General features: G+C 34.8%; 2 protein-coding genes across 3 annotated transcripts in view; one reads left to right on the top strand and one right to left on the bottom strand.

Annotated features, from left to right (window-relative positions):
• The first annotated feature begins 43 nt into the window (after nucleotides 1-43).
• On the top strand, nucleotides 44-10,429 carry LOC132560934 (uncharacterized). The gene is made up of 5 exons (XM_060225637.1): nucleotides 44-224; nucleotides 3,015-3,135; nucleotides 3,810-3,907; nucleotides 4,363-4,882; nucleotides 5,635-10,429. The coding sequence occupies exons 1-5, from the start codon at nucleotides 96-98 to the stop codon at nucleotides 5,973-5,975; spliced, it is 1,209 nt and encodes a 402-aa protein (XP_060081620.1). The 5' UTR covers nucleotides 44-95; the 3' UTR covers nucleotides 5,976-10,429.
• Nucleotides 10,430-13,190: 2,761 nt separating this feature from the next.
• LOC132560988 (thyroid receptor-interacting protein 11-like) overlaps nucleotides 13,191-24,564 on the bottom strand; it is a 47,833-nt gene continuing 36,459 nt past the window's right edge. For both annotated transcript variants that reach the window (XM_060225696.1, XM_060225697.1), the window contains exons 15-25: nucleotides 24,359-24,407; nucleotides 20,347-24,113; nucleotides 19,907-19,978; nucleotides 19,627-19,748; nucleotides 19,172-19,335; nucleotides 18,873-18,976; nucleotides 18,654-18,753; nucleotides 15,483-15,564; nucleotides 15,049-15,163; nucleotides 14,725-14,850; nucleotides 13,191-14,542 (exon numbers count right to left, since the gene is read on the bottom strand). In XM_060225696.1, coding sequence (XP_060081679.1) covers nucleotides 14,225-14,542; nucleotides 14,725-14,850; nucleotides 15,049-15,163; nucleotides 15,483-15,564; nucleotides 18,654-18,753; nucleotides 18,873-18,976; nucleotides 19,172-19,335; nucleotides 19,627-19,748; nucleotides 19,907-19,978; nucleotides 20,347-24,113; nucleotides 24,359-24,407 — 5,019 coding nt within the window. In that variant the 3' untranslated portion in view covers nucleotides 13,191-14,224. The remainder of the gene's footprint in view (nucleotides 14,543-14,724; nucleotides 14,851-15,048; nucleotides 15,164-15,482; nucleotides 15,565-18,653; nucleotides 18,754-18,872; nucleotides 18,977-19,171; nucleotides 19,336-19,626; nucleotides 19,749-19,906; nucleotides 19,979-20,346; nucleotides 24,114-24,358; nucleotides 24,408-24,564) is intronic.

Genomic DNA, 24,564 nt, shown 5'->3' with positions numbered 1-24,564 from the left:
GATTTCTTTATACGGCGAGACCATTACGGAAGGAACGTCCAATGGTTTCTTCAGACAACGAAACCAGAATGTAATTCTCAATATTCTGCCCAAAGATGACTCATGTCTTTTGTGGATTTGAATTACTTATGTTCAAGAGATTCCAAACATGTCCAGAACAATGGATTGAGTTGAAAAGAACGCTTTTCCAGAAGGGTGATGGGGCTGACCCGGAACATCTGGGGGTGAGTGTTCATTATTGGCAGACGATAACTCGTTTAGTATTTATTAAACATTGTTGCTGTTTTGTTGGTAATTTTGAGTAGTAGTTTTTACCTTATATACTTAGACGACAATAAAACATGAGCCACGAAACTTTGGCTTTGTCATCACCCACATGACATCATCAACAATCATCATCATCATCATCATGTTTGCTGATATGAACCTTTTATTCTGGATCCTGTGATCATCGCCTTGATTCAGTTAACATCACAGGGAATAAATGAATGAAAATGTTTATTATTCAATTAGTTTTTTTTTCACATGTTGAACTAGCCACATTACTAACACCCCAGAAAATATTAATTTTAATAGTAATAAAAATAGAGGATTGATATATAAAAAGGAGTATATAAATCCCTGATTTCTGATTTATTTTTCAAATAAATACTCGAATATTCTAATTTACCATGTAAGAAGTTTACATGGCAAGAAACTTATAACAGACACTGTGAAACCTTATATTATAGGAGTAAGACTATACATAAACATTACTCTATGCTTGTATGGGGCTTCAATGCATTTTGTATATTCTTTCTTATTGTAATGTGTCCCTTGACATGTCATTCACCTTGAACTAGAAAGCTCACTTGGATAAATCTGAGGTATTCCAGTCTGTAACAAACCCTGCTGTAGCTGATACATGTACATCAAATATTGATAGTCTAAGTTTCCTTAGGCTAGTCAGGTGTTCTACAGCAGACGTAAGACTATTTGAAATATGAAGTGACTATTATACACTTTTGTCAAAATGTCCAACATCTAGTTATATCCAAAGAAACTTGATTTACTGTTATAGGTTACATTTTTCTAGGCATCTTAAATTTGGAGGTTTGGCGATGGCTGCTTAAAGGTTGAAGTTTACATTTGGTTAGTAAGAAATTCCTATCACTGCAACAGAAAAAAAAAAAATTTAAACACACACAAGAATGAACTTTTAATATATGCTTGATATATATTATAGCAGTCTTGTAATGAAATATCTGTAGGCTATGGCTTCTCTGTCCTTGTCTACGTTTGCTACTTATCTATGGCGTCATGATATAAAACAAACTCCATCATGCCAAAAGCCATCATCCTTTGTCCATTGTTGTGCGCCGTCTGGTGTGTAAACTTTTTCTTTAAAACCTACTCCTCTTTCATACCTTGATGGATTTCAACCATATTTGGTCTGATGCATTATTGGCTTAGGGTAGTCAATTATTTCTTAAATTCAAAGTTTGATTTAGCCCCAAGGGACTTAGGGGAAGGGCCCCAACAGAACAAATTAGACAATATTTCACTTCAAATTGTTACTCCTTCTTAATGACTTAAAAGATTTCAATCAAATTTGGTCTGAAACATTAAAGCAGGTGTCTTATCATTTCTTAAATTCAGAAAATTGATTTGACCCCTAGGGACCTGCTGACAAGGCCCAAAATGGGAAAGTTAGTCAAAATGCTACACTTTAACTCTTTTAATGCAGGAATTGATTTCAACCAAATTTAGTATGAAATATCATGGAGAGTGGGGAATCATTTCTTAAATTCAGAAATGTCTACTTATCAATATCTGGGTAGATTTCAACCAAATTAGGCCTGAAACATTATCGGGGAGTGTCAATGATATCAAACATGCATGAAGTGACCCCTGAGATTTTTACTGGCCAAATTTTTTTTTTTTTTGCTTTGGTCCATAATCCAACTGAACTCGTCTAGATCAAATAGTCTGATCTGCTTCTCTATAAGTTTCATTTACACAAATGAGAAAAATATCTGGAGTTTGATTTTTCAAGAAAAAGAAAAGAGATGATTTGTTGGGTTTTTTTTTTCAGCCTGATCAAAACTTCAACATGGTAAACGCAGTAGCCATTCTGTAACATGATTATGCAAATGTTTTTCATGAACAGAACCTACCATTTATGAGTTTCTGATACTTTCAAGAAATGTTCAAAGCTTGAATTCTTTAGATTTGTCAGACCACTATCAGTGAGTTCTGTGGTTTGTCCATCTATATGTTTATTGTCAGATAACTGTTTTATGGGCCATGGTCCTCATGATTTAAATATATTTAAGTGTGATTGACAAAAACCTACTGATATGTAAACACAGTTTTTACATGCATGTAAATCTACTGGGATTCGTACTCAATCTATACTAGTAAGCTAAACTTAATACACTAATATCAACCTGAAATAAACTTGTATTCTTTAGTCTTTGCAAAAAATTGCAAGTCAAAGTGGCCAAGTAGGAAAACAAAATTTTTTATCTGATTTTAAGAGAGGTGTTGTAAGGTGTGGTGGGTGGTCATAAGCACACAGATACTCGCTTAAAACCATGAATAAAGGGGCAATACAGGAGCTAAGGCATTAAAACTTATCCCTCTGAAGGTAATTACTGATTGATTGAACACTTTATTTTCTTAGTATACAAAAAGAAATGAAAGTTAGTAAACAAAATAAAGTCTTAAGACAATGAAATATCCAATATACAATTAATAATACAAGAGAACTAGCAACAGCTATGATGGAAACACACCTTACATTCATTTAATGGAAAATGTGATCTTACATTTCATTTTGTGTATTACTTAATATACAGTATTCTTTTACACTGTACATGTAGAAATTGTACATACATTTTATTTTACTCCGGTTGATTGAAATTTTAAGAAGCAATTATTATTTATATATGTATATATAACAACTATAAATGCACCTTTCTCCTTGCAGTTATTATGATATTATCATTGTTTTTGTTCGTTCTTAATTCCAGAAAATTCCTCAGAGTCTGTGGTTCTTGTCTGTGGCCCTTCACAAACGACCTGACTTTTTACTGCAGCTAATACGGGAAGAAACTGAACGTGAATTGAAGAAACAACTGAGAAAACCAGGAGGTGAGAGAATGCTTGTCTTTATTTCTTATATAAGTGTATCACACCTCAAGGATATTCAACAAATTTATAATGCATGGGAATGGCATGTTTCACATTGAGATCCTGTCTATCAATTTATTTAATATGTAGAAGAGTGCTACAGGTGTTTTCCTTGGGTCATGAAATCATCATATTAACTTTAGTAATGGGTTTGCATTTATATCTAATGTAAGAATAAATTAATAAACACTTTTCAAACTTTGCAAAAGTAATTAGAATGAGTATAGGAGAAAAAGCCAATGCAGTAATTGTTGATCTGGTAGATAGATGGATCTTTGGCCTCTAATTTTTTTTTAATTTATGTGAATATGAGGAAACTGCTGGACTTTGATTAAAAGAGCATGGATTAATGGCTCCCTTTATAAAACAGATGCCATCCTATTACTTCTCTCGTCGCAGCTATATACACATAGATTGTCGCAGCTATATACACATAGATTGGAATAGTTTGGGTAAAGTGTTGTCTGACACATTACCATTGACCTTATAACTTTGATTCATGTAATTTGACAGAAAGGTCAGCTGGCACTGCTGTTTGTGCTCTATCTTGCCCTGCTGGTTTTGTTGTGATACATAATAACAATAGTAAATGGTTTTGTATCTGTATATGAAGTTTATTCTTTTCTAATCTTCAGTTACTTTGCTGTGGACCTATTTGAGTAGCCACAATTTCACAGAGTTTCACCTAGACAGCATATTCAAGTATGGGGATGACAACAAGCTGCCAAGGGAGGTGTGTACTGTCAGAACAACATCATTTCAGGATTGGGTGTAACAAATGGTCAATTGCATAGATATGTGAATAAAAGAATCTTGCATTAATTATTTGCAAGTTTCTTTAGGATTAGAGAAATAAATTTAAAGGAGTTAGAATTCTTACTTTGCGAAAAAGCAAAATAATTCAATGGTCCAAGAAATATTTATGGAACCAATGCACTTTACAATAAACTCTTTGGATTTGCAGTAAATTGACATAGAACTTAATTCATTAAGCTTCCTACCATATATATTGACAATCATATCTATGATAACCTCTGCAAACGACCATGGGTATGTGTATCTGTGTGTTTTGTAGTGTTGAAAAGTGAAAACCACATCAGATGATGGGTAAATTATTGAATAACTGTCATTATCTGTGGAATATTGTCAGCTATTAAATGTAACAGAACTTCATTATTTTTTCATCAGATCTTTCGGTGTCCCAATGTGAAATTCCTGTCCCTGAAGTATAACTGTCTTGAGAACCTGCCAGCTGACATTGGTCGGATGCAACAGTTAGAGTACCTGGCCCTTACCAACAACAAGCTCCAGGTGCATTCCATCCCCTACACTCTTGTCTTCTGCAAAAAGCTGCGAACCATCCTCCTAGACAACAACATACTAGATGCACTCCCAGGATTCCTCTTAAAAATGCCATCCATTAAAACTGTCCATCGTCATGGCAACCATAATTATTTCAAATCCACTTTCATGTGGTACCACACTGATGTTGAATTTCGGATTATCCCTGTATCTGGGACAAATACATTTGGATCCATGGAACCACAGAGTCTGCAATTCTGGGCAGCCAAGGCTGTGATTGGGTCTAAAACAGACTTCTATAAGGACCCGTCTGTGGCCCTGGTGTTAAAAGACTATATATCAGATATTTACCACATGTTTAGAGTGTGTCATTTCTGCACAACTGCCTGCCTTCCCGACCAAATAGGTTAGTTGATGATGTTTTCAAATTTGTTCTTTTGTTAAGTATTTAGGTGATTGGTGTTATAACCAATAAGACAATGTTGAGTTATATTACAGTTTTAGTAGACCTTAGATAAGGGATTGAAAAAATGACATCAATTTATGATGTGTAAATTAAATATGTAGATGAATAAGTGATAAATTGTTGATATTACAATCAGATACTTATGATTTTGAACAGTGTTTTTGGACAGATGAAGGAATGTTGGTAGCTTTAACAGATTCTTGCACTCATCTATTGACACATCAGTTACACCTACATTGACATATTAGTTACTCTTGTATTAGTGTATTGACACACGAGTTACTCGTGTGTTGCTCATCTTTTACTCTTGTATTGGCACATCAGTTAAATAGGCATTGACACATCAGTTACTCTTGTATTGACACGTCACTTACATCTGCATTGACACATTAGTTACTTCTGCATTGACACATCAGTTACATATGCATTGACATATCAGTTACACCTGCATTGACACATCGATTACATATGCATTGACATATCAGTTACACCTGTATTGACACAACAGTTACACCTGCATTTACACATCAGTTACACCTGCATTGACACACCAGTCACTGCTGTAATGATACATCAGTTACTCCTGTACTGAGACATTAGTTAAACCAGTACTGATATCTGTTGCAGTTGTACTGACACTTGATTATATGTTATTTTAGTTCACTCTTGCAACACTTCTCTATACATTTCAGGTTACAAGGTGATAACATTTAAGAATCCATACCTGGGAAACACCTGTGTGCCATTTCAACATTGGGCTTGCTCCATAGACTGTGCCAAAGCCTTAGAAGTTCCAGCTCGCATGGAACAAATCCAAGCTGCCCTGCGTCTGGACAGTTTGTATGAAGAATATGTGGAGGAGTGTACACAGATGTTCTATCACACACGCCACAGTAAGACTGTCTGTTCCTGTTTCACCTCTCGCACAACAGACTATGTGCCACCCTTGAACAAAGAAACCTGGCTTGCTGCACCTAACTCCCCTGGAGCCCGGAGCTCCAGCAGTACCCATGGTCAATGTACAATATCCTGATACCTAGGACATGCATGTCTCAAATATACAATGTATTTACTGAGCTGTGTTGCCCAGAGAAAACTGTCCAAACTCCAAAACATTCCTGATTTCCCAAAACACCTTGTTTAGTTAATACCAGTGAGTTGATATGTTATGTTTGTGCCTGATAGCTGAGCATTTTGTAACTAGAACAGTTGTACATTTATAGCAAAAAAGTTGTACAATTTTCTTTCTTCCTCTGTTTATATCATTGTATTATTGATTGCAAGTTGTGAAGCCAATTTTTTTCATTTTCAGTGAGTCACATAGTTGTACAATTTAAGTTTCAATCTACAAGAATTTGGTTAGCATTTACATAAAATACTGATATGTCTTACACCAAACACTCATTCCAGAGTTGTGTTCTGGCTGCTATTATGATTATTGTGAAATGATAAATACAAACATGATTTCTCATACCAAACTGGAAGTGTTTCATCACCTGTATTATATACTGGGTATTTTAGATTGTTTCTTTGTAACCAGGTTGAAATGGTGTAGATATTAAACTAAATTTTTTAAAATATCTATAGGATTCTGTTCATTCTTCAATCATGACAGAAGCAAATTTGTTCTACATAATTATAGTAGTAGAATTACTATAGATGAGTGAAAAAAAACGGATATCTTCTTCATCTTGGTTTAGGAATTTTAGTAATACTAGTAAAGATGTACAACGTTTAAACACTTGGAATTTGTAGTTTATTTTCACCAGTGCAAATTTAAATTTAAGAAAAATTAGAATGCAAAAACAACAACATTCCTAGAATTAGAATTTCCAAGTTTGAAATTGTTAACAGAGTCATATTCAATCACAAACATTATACAAAGATAATATCTGGTTCTTATTGACAACTTTACACAGGCTGGTCATGATAGTTTCTATAAACAATGAGGAGATTATGATGTACCAACAAATATTTCATATTTGGAAAAAAGGTTTTGAGAGATTTAGATATAAAAACAAGTATGGTGACATGCCAAGCTGGCATTTGTCAACAAATTGATTTGTATACATAATGTACTGTTTAAGTAGGATTTCCAATGGGAAAGATATTGCATTAATTCTTTGTATGTATGATTTTAGAATAGAAAGTCTTGCCAAGTGTGATAAATATAAACAGGTATTTAAATAATGACATGAAATCATATAATTAATGCTCAGACACTGGTTTGTTTGATGTCAAAACAATGAGTCCTTTAGATTTACACACAATCATACAGAAGTATGTATGAGAGATGCTATGTGATATTGAGAGACAATCTCGGAAGTCAGAAACTGAAATCTTTCCAAAGAACAAAGCTTTGGTAATAGTGCCAACAATTATTAATGCTTTAATATAAAACATGTTTTGTTGCTTAATTCTACAAGTTTATATTAAATTCCACTGTAACAGGTTGCTATTACTGTATACATATACACTGTTAATAGTGCTGTTGATTTATTTTGAATGTTAAACACCTTTAGTCATGTTGTACAATTTTTAACATGTCTACTGTGCATAATATTTACTGTGATTTATGAGAAAAGAGATGAGGCTTGCATTCAAAATATGTCTATATGCTTAGTTTATGCAAAACAAAATCACAAAATCTGATTTGTGTGAAGGCCTGAAAATATGAAATTAACAAAACAATAATGATTGAGGATGTACAATGTGTTATGTTTGAATAACATTATTATTATAGATTTTTCTATAAGAGAATATTCAGCCTGTTATTTTTGATAATTTCATTGTTGTATCAGGAAAAAAATATGTTTTAAACTGAAGATAAAACCAGCTCTATGCTGTATTTACATTATTTTCCACAAGAAAGCTCAACTTTTGAAGTACAGATTCTTTCATATGATCTAGTGGATATATTTTATCTGAAGGTCTAGTTAAGTTTGAACTAATGTAGGCATTTTGCACACAATGTTCATTTCTAGCTCCAATAATTAATCAATTATTTGTTGATGCTAAATGGAATGATGAACATTTTCAGCACTAGTGCGACATAAACAGTGGTTTTGCCATCAATCATGACATCACTGTTTCTCTCAAATTATATTTTTTATTGGCATTGGCCTGTGTACACCTGCCAATGCTCCGTATGAATTTACTTATGGCAGTGTAGGTCAAAACTTAGTTGTATATTATCATATTGTTTGTCATTTGAATATTTTGTTTCATTATTTTGTGTAATATCTGATATTTAATCTTCCTTAGTTACATATTTTTTGTTGTCAGTTCTGTTGTATTACTACATTATCTAACAACTTTTCACACTAGATTTTGATGTTGTTCACTTTACTTACATATTGTACCGTGTATTTAGTCTATATTTAAACTTCTGCTATATTACTTTTAAAATGTTTTTGTTTAATTTGTTTTTGTTTATAAGTTGTGATGGTGATCCCAGTGATCCTCTACCCTGTAGGGTTAAAGCATTTATTTTATATTTCATTTATTCAGTGACTACTATACCAGACCATTCTGAATTAGGACCTTTATCTCCTCTTCATAATGAATACCATATTTATCCTCAAATGAGCCCCCTCCCCTATTTTAAAAGTTCAGTATTAAAGTTTGGGAAAGGCTTATTTGTAAACTTCTGTAAGCTTACTGTTTTGAAATTGATTATTCTGTAAAGATTAAGAAAGGGGCTTATTTATGGGCAGGTGCTTATTTGTAGATAAAAACTGTATTCCATATAATCATGCTACATTGACACCATTTTTCTCACCAGATTGTAGCATATGAAGAGGTTTGACATTATATCTGTAAAAAGGAAAGATACAATTTGAAATGAGAGTATAAATAATAAAAAAGAGGACTGTATCAAGGTTACATTGTACAAATAAATAAGAGGTGAAAATTATGCCAGACTCGGGTGACAAAAAACAAGTGTTCTCTGTCACTTTAGAAGTTTTTTGTACAATTAAGAGGCAGGGCTTGATGTTGAAGTTGATAGTGGAATTAAGTAAAACTGTTTTCTAGTGATGGCATGAGGATCTGATTAATCAATGTTTCAGTGTCTGTAGGAGAAGTAAACCAACAGGATACTGTAAAACTTGTCCAATAGTGTAAAACCTGTCTAAACTATACAATAACCAGAGAAAAAAATCAGTCCAAATGGGACAGGTTTTTATATTACAAATGTGCACAGGTAGTACACTTAGAAATGATTGTGATGGGATATAGTTGGACAGGCTGGCAGTTTACACAGCATTTGTTTTGGATAGGTTATGGTGTAAACCCTAACTCTAGGAATATACTTATGAAATATTTAGCTACTCTCATATTACTAATTGATGATCTGTATGGCCATATATTGTGAATGTTGTGGGTAATGACTGGACTTTGGTTTATAAAGTGTATGATGAAATTTATGGGAAATATGACTTGGTAATGTGACTTGTGTATATATAGACTACAGATTAGAAATATTAGTTTTTGTATGTGACTGCAGATTACAGTTGTGATATGGTGTCTATGATCAGACTACAAATTAATGGTTTTTCATTTAACCCTATCCATTGGTATTAACATTCATTGATTGAAAAGGAAGTGGATGAATGGCCCTCACTTTAGAAAAAAAGACTTTTTGATGGAAGGTTAAAAATTTACTCAGGTGAAAATTTGACATGAGAATTGAACCAAATTAGTTTGAAAAAGGATTATAGAAAATAAAATAAATAATGAAAAAAAAAAGGAAATGTTACATTCAGTGATTGTGGGGCAAACAAAAAAGGATGACCACAGCTTAACATTGTTACATAGAGACAATAAGGATGACCACAACTTAACATTGTTACATAGAGACTATGACTTTTGTTGAGTCAAGAATTTTGGTGAGTAAATAAGGAGAGTGACCTTTTCGAATGAAGACAAAGCCTTTTTAGTGAGTGAAATATGAGAGTGACCTTTGATGAAGGAAGGCCCAGGCTTTTGGTGACTAAACTATGAGAAAAACCTTTGATAAGTCAAGGTTGAAACCAAGACACTAGTAAAATTCCTAGAGATGGGATGAAAATGACACTAGTAAAATTCCTAGAGATGGGATGAAAATGACACTAGTAAAATTCCTAGAGATGGGATGAAAATGACCTTCATGAGTCAAAGAAAAATTTGAGCAGTACGAGAATGACCTTGTAAGAGTTGAGACTGTTGTTGTGTGTGATGAATTAAAATACAGCTGGACCTGTAGAATAAGAATGATCTTTTGATTAGTCAAGGATAAGGCTAACCTTGGATAAAGGATGTACAATTGTGGTGAAACACAAGAATGACATCGTAGTCCATTCTGTGATCACTGTTTCAGCCAAATACTTGGCTTTAATTAATAGATTTATAATATGTTACAAAAGCTTTGATAAATCATGCCATGTTCGCTGCATACATTTTCAATTGATGTTACCTGTATTTATTGTAATAAAAAGTTGAACAAATTATGATGTTTTTCTTTTTCTTAAGTTGGCCTGGTTGAAAGGTTCATCTACAAAGATTTTTCTGCAGGTCATTTTACAACTGAAAATTTTTTAGGTATTTGTGATGATTCTGTGATGACTTAATAATGTTAGATATGTGCAAATGAAAAGTATACAAATTTGATTGGTATTAATGAGCAAGAAGACCATGGGCCTAAACAGTCACCTAACTAATCCCAGCCAAACGTAGTGTCAAACTCATCCAAGACCAAATCTCTTCATATTTATTCAAACTATCATGTTCACAGGATTCAATTGTCAATCTCATCTGAGATCTTATTGAAATCTGGCAGCATACCAAGTTAAACTAAAATTGGGTCATATTTACTCAAGTTATCATGTCCACAAGAAAAAAATTAATGCACAATGACTGCAAGTGACTGCTATGGTCAAGCGACTAAAAATGTGACATGTGACACTTGATGACCTGTATATTGACCTTAGTCTGTAATTCTGCATTGTTGCATGATGTACAAATGAAAAATACTACACATATGTTCAGGAGGTATAGAACATAATATGTGACCTTTTATGACCCATATATTGACCATAGTCAGGCATGTAGCTGCCTCTGCCCAAATATGCAGCTATATACACATCACCACAAAATGAAATATTTGTCAAATTCTCTTAATTTTTTCCAGCTTTTGGGAACAAACATTCCCAAATCCATTCCTACCCACCCCCTACCACTATCTTTTCTCCCGGAGCAATGGAGAGAATCCCTTGTGCTCCCAATCATTCCAGTCTGCGTACACACATCTAAATGAGCAAATGAAAAGTATACAACATTGATTAAAATTGATGAACAATTGAACAAGTGACCTTTGTATTATCGATTAACTCTTCACATGACTTCACAATGATACAGAAACTTGTGTCATGTGGCATGAAATTACCACATTTTTTTCATTTAACTTGATGAGAAATTATTCCACAAAGGCACTATTTTTTAGGTCCCTTTTCTTTGGGTACATGAACCACCATGCTGCCTATCTAACCAAACTAAAGGCACATCTTTTCTGTGGATAACTAGTCCCATCTAGTAATTTTAAATAAGGAAAAATGTTTCTGTGGACTTTTTTTAGATATCTGTCATGTGAAATTCCAGACTATCTTGCACAACCATAACCTCAGAAAATAAAAAATACTGCCCCAAAAGCTTTCTTTTATGCGGTTAATATGAATCATCATTCTTATAGAAATGATTTCAATACATGCACAAACATTTGTCATGTACTTGACCTCTGATATTTCAATAAAATGTCTCACCTTTGACTGCTTCCTTCCAGATAAATCAATTTATTCCTGTTTAATTGAAAATTTTCATCCAATAACACTTGTATGAATATTAATCATACCTTGCAACGATTAAGGGGTAAATTTATTGCTCAGTTGCTACCAGGAATCAGGTAATTTTTCTGCCTGGCTAACCTGTGGATGAAAGCTTGAAAGGATAACATTTCCTTCAAAATGCTATATACACATGATCTGCATATAATTCAGTTGTGCTGATCATTTATAACTTTTTCTCAGAATTACTACCTTTTAATACTTAACAACACTGTCAGGACAATGAATTAAGGGACAGGTAACAACAGTAACACATTGGGTATGTGTTCATGTTGAAGAACACTTCTGTGATTTTTCTGAATCAAGAGGCTAATGCAGTTTAACTCGAATCCTACTGGGCAATTTGACTGCTGTTCTGTGGAAATATTGAGAGAGCCTGATTATTTTTAACCATGAAACTTAAGCTTTCTAGATCTTTGTTAGAAATTTATATGATACGGTGTGATGAGTTTTGTGTAATTCTTTAAAAGGTTTATTATGGCCATTGGTTATTAACTGCCATATCACCATGCATTTACATGTTGAATCATACTATTAAAACTTTTGGTATCCCTCAAAATATAATGAACAATTCTATTTTAAACAAGAGGGCAATATGGCCTGTATTGTTCACCTAGTTAATTTGCTGATATTATTGATTTACACTACAGGAAAACAGTTTAAAACGAGACGGTTTTCAGTTACATGGCATTTTCGGAATTTGAGATTTTCACCCTTTTTATACCCATCTTCCTGTGAAACATGTCATGATAAAAATGAAATGCTATGTAACTTTTCCAACCTTCTAGATTCTACAGGTTGACTGGTCTAACATTATATTTTTGTTCAGAAAATTTAACTGGGAAGATTGTTATCAGAAAAGTTATTGGTAAGATAATTTTTTACATCTGAACCATACAAAAGTCATGATAATTCTCGCATAATTCTTCATGTTTGTTCATTTACATTCCAAAGGTATCTGCTGTAATGACATGTAGTTGAGGCTCTCCACTTTAAGTGACCTTGACCTTCAGATTCAGGTCTATTTTCTGTTTCTATTTAACATTGAGATCTGTAGTAAACGGGATATTACTGATTTTGTCTTACAATATGCTCCAACGCTAACACATCTTACTCCTCACAGTCAGAAAGTGGGTTTTTTTACGGAACAGTAGCATTTGTTAGCTATTCAATTAAATAGTTGTAGATATGGATGGGCTTACTACCAGACATGTACTTATTAACTGATAAATATGTAAGGCGCTAGAAAATAACACCATTATTGCTCTGTTTGTGTTGGTTTCACTCATAATGAATTGATGTAGGTAGTTGAGAAACTACATCTCTAACAAACTTGATCAGCAAGGCAAGAAGAATAACAAAACAAAGTATTGTTTTATAACCATTTTTTATAATCTCTCTCCAGTAGCTGTTAAAATCACATGTACATGTATACCTCGTACATACACAACATATGTTCAACCTCTACAGATCACAGTGTACTTGTATCCCTTTCTTCCCAACCTATACAATTCATAATCAGATATATTTTAATGCCAATTGAAATCATTACAATAAATCATATCTAAATGAATTAAAATAAATAATTCTAAAAGATGTGACAAAGTAGATCCAGCTAACTTTTGGTAGTTGATGTAAGTCTCACAAAACAGAAAGTTCTACATACCAAACGAAAACCTAGAGCACTTGCTTTTTATAAGCAGAGTAAAACTTCATACTGGACATATTGAGTGTTAGACTGAAAATAACAATGTGATAATTTACTGTTGCACATTATATAATAGGCCTATACATACATAAGTTCATAACTTCATTTCCTATTCGTACGTTTTAGATACCATTTACTGGTACACAAAATTTTTAATAATTTATTTACTCTAAAATGTACTTATTGAGTTGATACACAATACCTATATTTGTTTACAGTATTTATTTACAGACTGTAGATTTACTACCAGGTACATGACGATGAATGCTCTATCAACCATGTTAACAATGACAATGTATCTTACACACTTCAAACTTTTTAACTTACAAACATTCACGAAACATTTATCCATGCAAAAAAATTGTTCCCAGCTGAAATGGAAATAATGGCGACAATCCAGACACATCACAATGAAAAGTTTTAATAACTTTTCCTGTTTATTTCATCATTGCACAGTTCTGAAATTGTTCAGTATTAAACTGTTGACCAGATTCTGTATATATATATATAGTGTAATGCTTGTTTCTGTAAAACCAAAATTCTGATATGTTTTTTATAGAAATAAAATTTCCATATCCACAACAATAAATATTCTGGTCTCTTACAGATTTGCTTCTAAGGCAAGGTACTAGAAAAATTCAATTGAAGGAAAAAAAGGTTTTCATTAAGATTGGCACATTATATCATGATGCTTCGCTATCTAGCTGAGAGAACATCTTTTAGAATTTCACTTGAAGTGTTAATGGGTGTTGTATGTGCTGTTACTGGCGTGAACACAGCTAATGTTGGGGACATTGGAGCAGAGGACATGAGGATATGGGAGTCATGAGAAGCAGCATTAGTCCCTGCCTGACCAGGCATGGCCACATGCCGGGGAGCTGTGAACGGATTGTAGGCTGGCTTGTCCTTGTTTCTCTGTACATCAAGGACCATCTCTTCTGCAGGCAGACGCAAACTTGGAGGGGGAGGTGATGATTCTTTTTCCAAGAACTTTACAAACAACTCGGAAAATGACTGTAAAATGATAATGACATACATTATGATTAGATTATATCACCAGGCAATCATATTTTCTTTTTTGTAACACATATTTTTTTTTGTTATCATTTTTTCATAGGACAAGAAAATAAATTTATTCTCTACTGTGAATTAGTTTTAGCAATCTTTATTTTTTTTCGTTAATTTATTTTCTTTACCTTATCAGCCCTTGGTGTCGATTGGTTGAATCTCTGAGGTGTATGGACAGGTGAGGCAAGTGGGGAGGAAGAGCCTCCACCAAACCTTAAGAACCCTGGCATCCAGCTTGTGTTCAAATTACTTATCTGTTGACAACAAAAGTATTGTCATGTAAACAAAAGCTAAAATAATTTTACATGAAGATTTCTACATTTTCTATGAATTCATACTTGAATTTAATGCAATAAGTTGATAGCATTTAATAATAATAAAAAAAAACAGACTGCTTTCATGTTTGTATGTAGTTACCATATAATCAGATATATATATATATGGTATGTTACCTTTTCATAGTCTGTGGGTGTGAACCCCAAAACTCCTCCGATTGCCTTGAGGACTTGCTGCTGTTGACCCTTTGGCGTCGTAAAGTAACCCAGGAATAAGTTCTTTATCACAACCCTATAGAAAATATATGAAATATCTTATTTACAACTAATGGTTCAGAGTAAAGGAACATAATTACAGACCGTAAACAAACCGTAAATCAGAAATGTCATATGCAAAACATAAAGTGACAGTGAAATCTATTCATCTAAAATTTGACAGTTTGTATCAAACACCAATGGCAGGTCATGAGTCATGTATGAAACAAGCATAATAAAAGCTGTTTTGAAAAATTACTCATTTCTGTTTGTGTTTTATGATCCATCAGCAAGTTAATTAATTTCAGACCAACAGTAAGTAAAAGTTCATTCCCTACAAATGTGTCTTTACTCACTTTTCAACTTTAGACTCGCGCACAGTTCGTAGTTCTGATATCTGATCTTCAGCAGCCTTCAGTGCAGTCTCCCGCAGCTGAACTGTAAACATTACAGATTGAATCACAGTGTGTCAGCTATTGTTCACAACAGGTACAAGTATTACACTTACATTTTGATATGTACCAAGTATTAATAGTATTGAGGTGTGTTATCATGCTACTATGGAGGTTAAAAACACACAAAATATACAAAATATAAAGTAAGTATGAGATAACACTATCTGGAAATCTCACATTAAAGACACCCATCAGGGCTTATACTGGGGGCTCTATGAGGCAGAATATGGGATCCATTCCCAAATGGATTATTTCATATGGCCAAATTTCCAAAATTTCCTTTTACTCCTTAGGATTTCACATCGAACTGACCAATTTCCTCCATAATGAATAAAATGGCCCATTCCTATATAATAGAAAAAAGCCCTGTCCATGAACAGGTAAAAATACTGGAACTACATGTAATATGAAAACTATGCCAACCAATGCACATGAAACTGCACTGTGATTAAAAACCGATAATTTTGATAATTACAAACCGATGATTTTGACAATATATGTCACAAAATGAAACCAGTTCAAAAGTTAAAACCATTATCTATCAAAAAACCAAGAGAGCACTCTCTATAACAATTTCATCATTAGCACCATACAATATCTTCCTGTGATGACCAGACGTTCTGTCTACATTTTCAAAATGATTATTGCTTACAGAAAAACATCAACAAGATAACACATCTGGAAATATCATACAAGATAAGATCAGTCTGTGTCTGGATGTTTGGTTGATGGCGCTTTGAAGTGCTGGAGCTACAAACTAAGAATACCACAAAAGGTACTGATACGTGCAATCTTCAGTACCTGATGTAATACTCACAGATGGTACTCCTTCATGCTCATGCTCACATGGTCCGCACGGCAGCCACATGGCGAAATGCAGTAACATTCTTTATTATCTCTTAAATGAGCTATACTACAGCAGGACACATCTAGTGGAAATGTGGACCTCTCAACAGGTCTAAACAGCCATTCACACAAGGCAATCAGGCAGAAACACAGGAAGAAAAATATTTCAATCACCCAACGCTTTCATCATGTAGTAAACACTAGTAAATATTACAGAAATGTAAGTCCTGAAATAAAATCTAATTCCCGATTCATATTACAGAAACTCATATTAAAGAGAAATATTACAGAAGTTTAATTAATTTATTCAAGTGAAAAAGTGAAGGAAAAAAATAAAAAAAAAAAACAAGAAGCACCCGTTTCTTCATTCATGACATGCTGGTTACCATGGCTACTGCAGGTGAAGATGCAGCATGCTGAGTTACAGTGTTACGTGTCCCGTGTTATTCGGTATTAGTGCTCGTTACCAGACGCTGGGTGAACCAGGAAGAATTTGTGTAGTCTCGGCTGGTAACTTGAGGCCTGAAGTATCACTCAGAATTACCAGCTGAGATTAGACAAACACCAACATTATTGGCAGCTGCAAGGCAGGACAAGAAATCAACGCAGAAACCATGCACTAGTTCAGTCACAAAGTCACCAGATCACGCAGGGCAACTCTCTCAGGTAAGCTCGCAAATCTATTACTGCGCTAAGCCTATCCTGACTACACTGGGGATCTGGGTAAAAATATTATCAAGTTGTCTTTTAAAATTTTCAATATATATGATTTGTTCAATCATAAAGACATGTACAGACGTTTACTGAAAATATAAAAAGTTTTTATACAGTGTATATGGTTCTCTGATTATTAGTTAGCTCCTGTTGATACATAGAAAGCAATGTGCAGGAAAGCAAAGAATGAGCAGAAAAAGAAAAACACACCTTTATGAAGTTATAAATTAGTTTTTTGCAAGCAGTAAAAAGGATTAATGACTCAATGTACATTGTTTAGATATGTTACATTTCAAAACAAGGAAAATAAAATTTGATTAAATATATTCATCAATTATCCTGCTAATGTAAAGTAAAGACAATACAAAAGGATAATATTTAATTCCACTAATATTTTGACAAAAGAGTTCTTGAAAATGTGAACTAAAGTATGTTTCAGGTTGCTTTTTCATATTTTCATTTTTCATCTTTACATCTATTACATTGAGAACTGTTTTAGCAGGCTCTACAAGCAAATGCTTGTGCCCCCTGGGCACACTAAGCATAGATACTACAGGGAGGGATGAAAGACCACTGCCGTTCTGCCCTGGACCGTTCCCCAACTGTTTGGGTAATATCTGCCAGCATCCTGAGGGGTGCTTCCTCATCTCAGGATTACCAGCTGATATTAGACAACCAACTGGACGTGTCAATCTCCTCGACATTATCAACAAGCCAAACAGATTTCCTACTAGACAAAGCAAGATTTGGGAATTTAAAAATGAAAAAAGCATATGCTGTTTTTATCAAAAGTGTTTTTTCTTTGAAGCAGAAGGCAGAAAATAGCAAATTCAAATCGGAAAATCAAACGTAAGCCAGGAGAAGAGTAAAGCAAACTCTTTGTTTCAATAGAAAACAACACTCGGTTTGGACAGGGCAGTCAGCAGGTCTGGGTCGGAGAGAGGTTTTAATGCGGGAAGATAAGATCAATGCTGTTTGTTTTATACAAAAGCAATATAGGATCTTTGGCCTATTTTATCTTATTTATTACATACATGGTAGTGTTACTAGGTACATCAACGATATATTAGAAAAATTACTTCCATCACTGACACAATCTTGTTGAACTTTAGTGGATTAATGATTAGTGATAAATAAAATTCAGTTATCAAGACACTGGAGTAAATGCATGCATAGGTTTATGAATAAAAGAAATGAAAATATTTGCTTGTCTCCAATCAACAATGCTTACACAGCATGCCTTTCAAACAGGAATTATACATCTGAACAAATTCAGAACATGAAACTTATAACATCTGACTAAAATTTCTTGCATTTGGAGCATCAGCATTATAACTTTGCTTTCTAAAAATGCTATGGTAATTTACAATAACAGCAGCAAGGCTACCTTTGTTGTTTACAGCCAATGAAATTGCTTTAGACGTTGCCTACACCCTAATGATGTTGCCCAAAACAGTGCTAGGTGCTTTGTATGTGAGGTGTTAAAGAAGAAATGTTAGTGGAAGACAATACCTTCTTCTTTCAGGGCTGCCAGAGCTTCTTCCTTCCTGTCAAGTTGTTCCATAAGACGAGAAGCTGCTTCCAGCCCATCCTCTGCCTCTGAAAGACTCTCCTGTAAAATACAGATTGCAGATTAATACTCTCTAAAATAGGATTTAAAGAGATATTGAAAGTCAAACAAATCAGTTTAATTTTCCATTTTCCAATTCTATAATGCTGTTATAAACATACCTTGGTTTGCACTAATTCTTTCTGCAGCTGTTCCATACAATCCTGGAGTGAAGAGTTTTCCCTTTGGTATCGCTCCACCTCTGTGGCCACTAAAGCTTCCTTTTCTAAAAAATCAATTTGTGTTAAAGATGAAAGATGAGTGATGCGAAACAGTCAACATAACAAAGACAATGATGTTAATTACAATATTAAGCAATTGTTCAACTGTTTCAAAAAAAACTTCCTGGAACCATATACACAATCAGATTTAGCCTCTGATTACAGATTAATCCCAATATTTAATGTAGAATTATACTGACCTTGCTGAAACTGCTCCAGGACCATCTGTAGGTTGGCAAGGGACATGCTGTACTGCTGACATTGATCTTGTAGGGAAGAGATTTGTAAATAGGCCTGGTCTCGCTGTGTAGCTGCTGACATCAGCTGCTGCTGGAGACTGTCCACCTGTAGACTGGCTTGCTGGCTGTACAGAACAAAATATAGGACACTGCACATAATTTTCTAAAGGCAATAGTACCCTGTTAAGAAAATGTATTCCTTAAAAATCAATTCCACATCAACATTTTTATCTCCTTTTTTTCAAATGCTTTTTAATATAAATCCTGAAGTATATATTTCAGTCTACCATACAGAATTATTATTGAGCATTGCTCTACTGTTAAAAATGTTGATTTTTATTTCATGATTATCCTTTCATCTTACTGTATATTATACTTTGCTCTCTGACACATTTATTTAGTAACATGTGGTCTACCTTGCATTCTCTACTGCTGAAGTTGATGACAGCAGTGATTCTTCTGCCCCTGCTAGTCGGTTTCTGAGATCTTTCTCCCTTTCTTCTGAATCTAGAGCTTCCTTTGTGTAACTTTCTTCAACCTTAAATGTTTATAGATGTTAAGTGTTAATGCTACATATTCACATTCATTTGTCAGCTATTCAACAGAGGAAATTGTAGGTCATGAACTTCAAAGATTCAAAGATATGATTGAAAATTAATTAAGGTGAATGTACGTTGAAAAATAAATTCAAATTACCTGTATCAAGTGTGCCTTGAGTCTCTCCAGCTCTCTTAAGGCCTTAGCTTCTCTTTCCTTTGTTGAAGCAACCTAGTAAACAGTCATCATATTGCATAATTATGTAATAATTCCATTTAGGTAAAAAAGTCACTGAAAATCAAAATAATCAATAAATCAAAATAATCTATAAATCACGTATGAATCGTATATATGTGTGTATGTATGTTAGATAGGTTATACAATTAAAGACGATATGTATATACTACAACCATTTTACATGCTGTATATCAATCAGTGAATAGCAATACATGCTGTGTTAGTACAGTGACTGTAACAATTACAAAGAATGTTTAACAAGATAATTTAAATTTGCTATTATATACAGTCTAAGCAATTTTCATGCACTCCTAAATCTAAATACTTATCATTTGAAATCCTGATGTGCAATGCTGGCTTACCTCCCTTTGCAGTTGGAGTATAGACTGTTGATGTTGGGATACCACCATCATGGCCTGGTCGCGTTCGGTCTGCAATTGCCTGGCCTGGGATAGCGTAGCCTCATTTTCCTGTATGAGACGGTCAACTTGTTCCTGTTGGTCTGTGCCTTTCTGCTGGTCCTGTACAATAGCTGTGAGTGTCTGACTCTTTTCTTCAACGCTCTTTAACTGAAATTCCCTCTGCTGTAGAGACAATGTTAACTGACTATTTGCTTCCTTCAATAACTGAATCTGGGTAGCTTGTTCCTGTGAACTTCGTTGGAAAGATGACCTTTGGACATTGATGTCCTCTACCTCAGTTTGGAGTCCCATGATCTGGAATGTCAAACTGTCAACCTGTTTACGGACACCTATGAGCTCTGTTTCCTTGCAGGCGACACTCTCCTTTGATTCTACACACTGTTGATGCAGTGATTGGATTTTACTGTCCCTGTCTTTCAGGATTTCTATCATTTCCTGATGTTTATCCTGTAGAGACTTTACCTCCTCTACACGGCTATTGTATGATGACAGATCTACCATCTCTGATGCATTTGATCTCTGAAGCAGCTCTCCATGTTTCACCTCAAGTTCTTGGTATTTCTGCTTGTAGTTAATTAACTCATTCTGAATTTTTAACAAAGCTTGTTTTTTGTCTTCAAATTGGGGTTTCAATTTATCAAAGTCTTGTTGCATTTGTGTATACTTTTCTGATTCTGAGTTCATATAGCTGGTAAGTCGCTGGATCTCATTATGGTAGGCAAGACTCTCCTGATGTTTTTGATTGACATAAGTGACCATTTGCTCTCTCTCTGCTTGTAGGGCAGCTAGTTGCTTACTTAAGTTATCCTTGTCCTGCATTAGATTGCTGACCTCCATGCCTCCTCCAGATGACTCCTGTAGAACCTGTAGTAGGGTCTGATTCTTCTGTTTAAGAGCCTCTACCTCTAAATCCCTATCCCTAACAAGTCTGGACAGGTTCTGTAGTGCTTCTTTGTGCATATCTTCCAGAGGACTGTCCTTTTTCTGTTTTAACTCTTGGTTGTCTGTAGTTAGCTTGTCTAGAGCCACTTTCTCTGCTGATATGATATTCATGAGACGATGAACTTCACTTTTTTGGTTACTACATTCCCGTGACTTCTCGTTCATCACAGCCAAAATCTGCTCCCTTTCCATCTTTAGTGCTCTGACTTCATTCTCCAGTCTGTGTACATCCAGAACATTATGTTCCCCCTTTGCAGCCTTGTTATCCATCATTTTCAGTAAGGAGGTGTTGTTGAGCTGTAACTCTCGTATAACTTTATCTTTCTCTTGTATAAGATTCTGTAGCTGTTCCATTTCCTCTACTACCTTACTTTCCTCTCCTGACCAATCCTCCTCCCGCACATTGCCATTGTACATTGTCAGTGTGTGGGCAGAGGATTTCACAACAACGTCCTCATTAACCTCTGTCTCACTCTTATCAGGATATTCCTGGCTTCCGTCCATCTTCACTTTACTTTCCTGAGATAATGCTATCTTCATCTGCTTACTTAGTTGACAGATTTCTGAGTCTTTTTCAGTTATAGTTTCCAGCAGCTCCCTGATTTTATCATCACGTAAAGAAATATTCTGTTTATACATGGTTAATTCTTCCTCCATCTGTGTGACTTGCTCACGACTAAATGCTGATTCATTTTCTACAAAACTGGTAACCTTGACCTGATTTTGGTATTCAGCTATTTCTAACTCTAATTCAGTTACCCTCTGTTTGGCTGTGTAGAGCTCAGCTTCCAGATCTGTAACAACATCTAGTAGACTTGAGTCAACATTTTTATCTTTTGACTGTAATTCTGACATGAGGTCACTGTTTTCCTTCTGTAATGAATGTAAACTATCCTCCAGACTTTGTAAATTTCCCAGCATTAATTCCTGTTCCCTGATCTTGGCTACAGAAGCAAGCTGCTCCTCTTCTAGTAGGGATTTTTCCTGTCTTAGTGTCACAATATTGCTTTCTTTTTCCTCAAGAAGGTCTGACAGTTGTTTGTTGCTTTCCGTAGCTGATTCCATCTGTTTACCGAGATTTGCAACCTCACCTTTAAGACGTTCCACTTTATCTTGCAGCCCTGTGGTTTCCACATCCTTCTGGTGACAGGCCTCCATAAGTCGTTGACGCTCTGTGTCTAGAGAAGAAGAGTCCAATTCACGTTCCTTCTTCAGCTCCGTTACATAATCCTCCAGGTCTTTAATCTTACTATCAAATGTGAATTGAGTTAAACTAAGTTCTTTTTCTAGTGACTCCTTTTCTAATTGAAGAGCTTCCAATTTCTGTTCTAACTCGTCAATCTTCTTAGAAGACTTTGAAATTTCAGTTTTAAACCCCTCTCTTTCTTCAGATAATATCTTTGTACAGTCTGCATTAGCCTTCGATGAATCCTCTAAATTTGTATTTAACTCTTCAAGTTTCTGATTATAAGTGTCAATGTTCATTTTAAGCGAAGAAATTTTCTCATCTGAAGACCTTAAACGTTCCCTCAGAACATCCGTTTCTGAATTTCCACCAGCCTCCTTCTGAAGAGATTCATAAGATTGCTGTGAAGAATGTAGTCTGACCTCCAGATCACTTATCTTACTTTGTAGCTCAACATTGGATTTTCTGAGAGTACTGATTGTTTCTACCTTTTTAGATATTGCTTGTTCACTTTTCTTAAGACTCTCCTCCAAATCCTTTTTATCCATATGGAGGTCATTTACTGCTAATGCACCACTCTGTAATTTCTGTTTCACATCTTTAATTTCATTGTCTTTTTTATCACAGATTTGTTGAAGTTCAAGTAAGGACTGTTTTAATCGCTTCACATCATTTTCAAGAGTCAAGTTTTTATCTTTAAGATCATTAAGATCTATATCAGACTGGTCGTCCATGCCCTCCCATTCCCGCAGGGATGCAAGTTGTTGCTGAAGATTAGAAATCTGTTCCTCTTTCTCCTGTGTCTGCCACTGCGCCTCCTCCAACTGGTTCTCTAACCTTTGAATGATCTCTTCCTTCTCCTGAACCTGACCTCGAACTTCTTTGACTAGTTCAATAAGATCATCTTTTACTTGGGTTAAATTCTCAACCTCATCTGATGAACTTTCCCCTTTAAACTCTGGCTGATCTTTTATACCACCCAACTGCTGTTGAAGGTCTTGACATGTCCTTACACTTTCTTCCAGTCTGTGTTTTGCTTCCTCTAACTGTTGTGACAGACTTTTCCTTTCTTCGACTGCACTTTTGCCTTGTGTACGGGCCTGCTCCAGTTGTTGGACTAGGTCATCACGTATACGAATGAGTTGGTCCATAGCTTCCTGGTTCTGGGCATCCAGTTCCACAAGGCTAGTCTCCAGTTCAGTTTTTTCTGTCTGAGCTTCTGCCAGCTGGTCATCCTTTTCCTGGACTTGAGATTTGAGAAGTGAAACCTCACACAGACTGGCATCTAGTTGTTCCTGGATAGCTGTCACACTGTCGACAGTCTTCTTTGTCTCTGTTAGTTTGGTCTCCAATGTACTTTTGTCGAGTTGCAGCTGCTGTAGATCTTGCTGCAAGTGTGACACTTTATCCACACTGGTGTTAAGCTGCTGTTGGGCGGTCAGTTCCACTTCCTGTATCCGCTGCTGATGCTGAACAGTCAGCTCCTGTATGTGGGCCTCAAGACTTTCCTTCTCCACAGTCATCTCTGCTATTTGGTTGTCTTTCACTACTAAAATCTTCTCCATTGCAATCAGTTCATCTGGAACACAATTGCTTATAATATATATCACAGTATATCACATTCCATAACTTTAACACATTTTACAGCCTTCCATTTGGACAAATTCATTTTCTCACATTTAGCAACTTTTATTATCTATTTTCCAAGAGCCAATATATTTTCTCTTATGTTTTTCTTCCCTTTTTAACTAGTTGAAATATTTAACATACCAGATGTTTGAAGACATTCATTAACACCAATAAAGTTTGTTTGTAACGCCATACCTGATTCAAGATTAGTTTCCTCTTCAGATGCCACATCTTTACGGTGACCCTGAAATAAATCAAATCCAATTACCAACCCTGTTAACAGTGTTAAACACATTAGTATTTCTTCTAAGCAAAATACAATAAACTAGTATTAACTACCACCATTTGTGAAACTAAATATTACTAATACAAAATTGGGTTACTGTACATTTGAGAGTGTT

This window comes from Ylistrum balloti, unplaced genomic scaffold (genome assembly GCF_031769215.1).
Source record: "Ylistrum balloti isolate Yb309-2 unplaced genomic scaffold, AGI_CSIRO_Ybal_v1 Utg371132, whole genome shotgun sequence".
Taxonomy (NCBI): domain Eukaryota; kingdom Metazoa; phylum Mollusca; class Bivalvia; order Pectinida; family Pectinidae; genus Ylistrum; species Ylistrum balloti.
Note: the sequence above shows the minus strand (reverse complement) of the source record. Positions and strands in the feature narration are given on the sequence as shown.

Bases quoted from the DNA above. Each gene is read 5' to 3' on its own strand.
- LOC132560934 (XM_060225637.1), top strand. From the start codon at position 96: ATGACTCATGTCTTTTGTGGATTTGAATTACTTATGTTCAAGAGATTC. The intron at 225-3,014 runs GTGAGTGTTCAT...TCTTAATTCCAG, and splicing joins CTGACCCGGAACATCTGGGG to AAAATTCCTCAGAGTCTGTG. The intron at 3,136-3,809 runs GTGAGAGAATGC...TCTAATCTTCAG, and splicing joins ACAACTGAGAAAACCAGGAG to TTACTTTGCTGTGGACCTAT.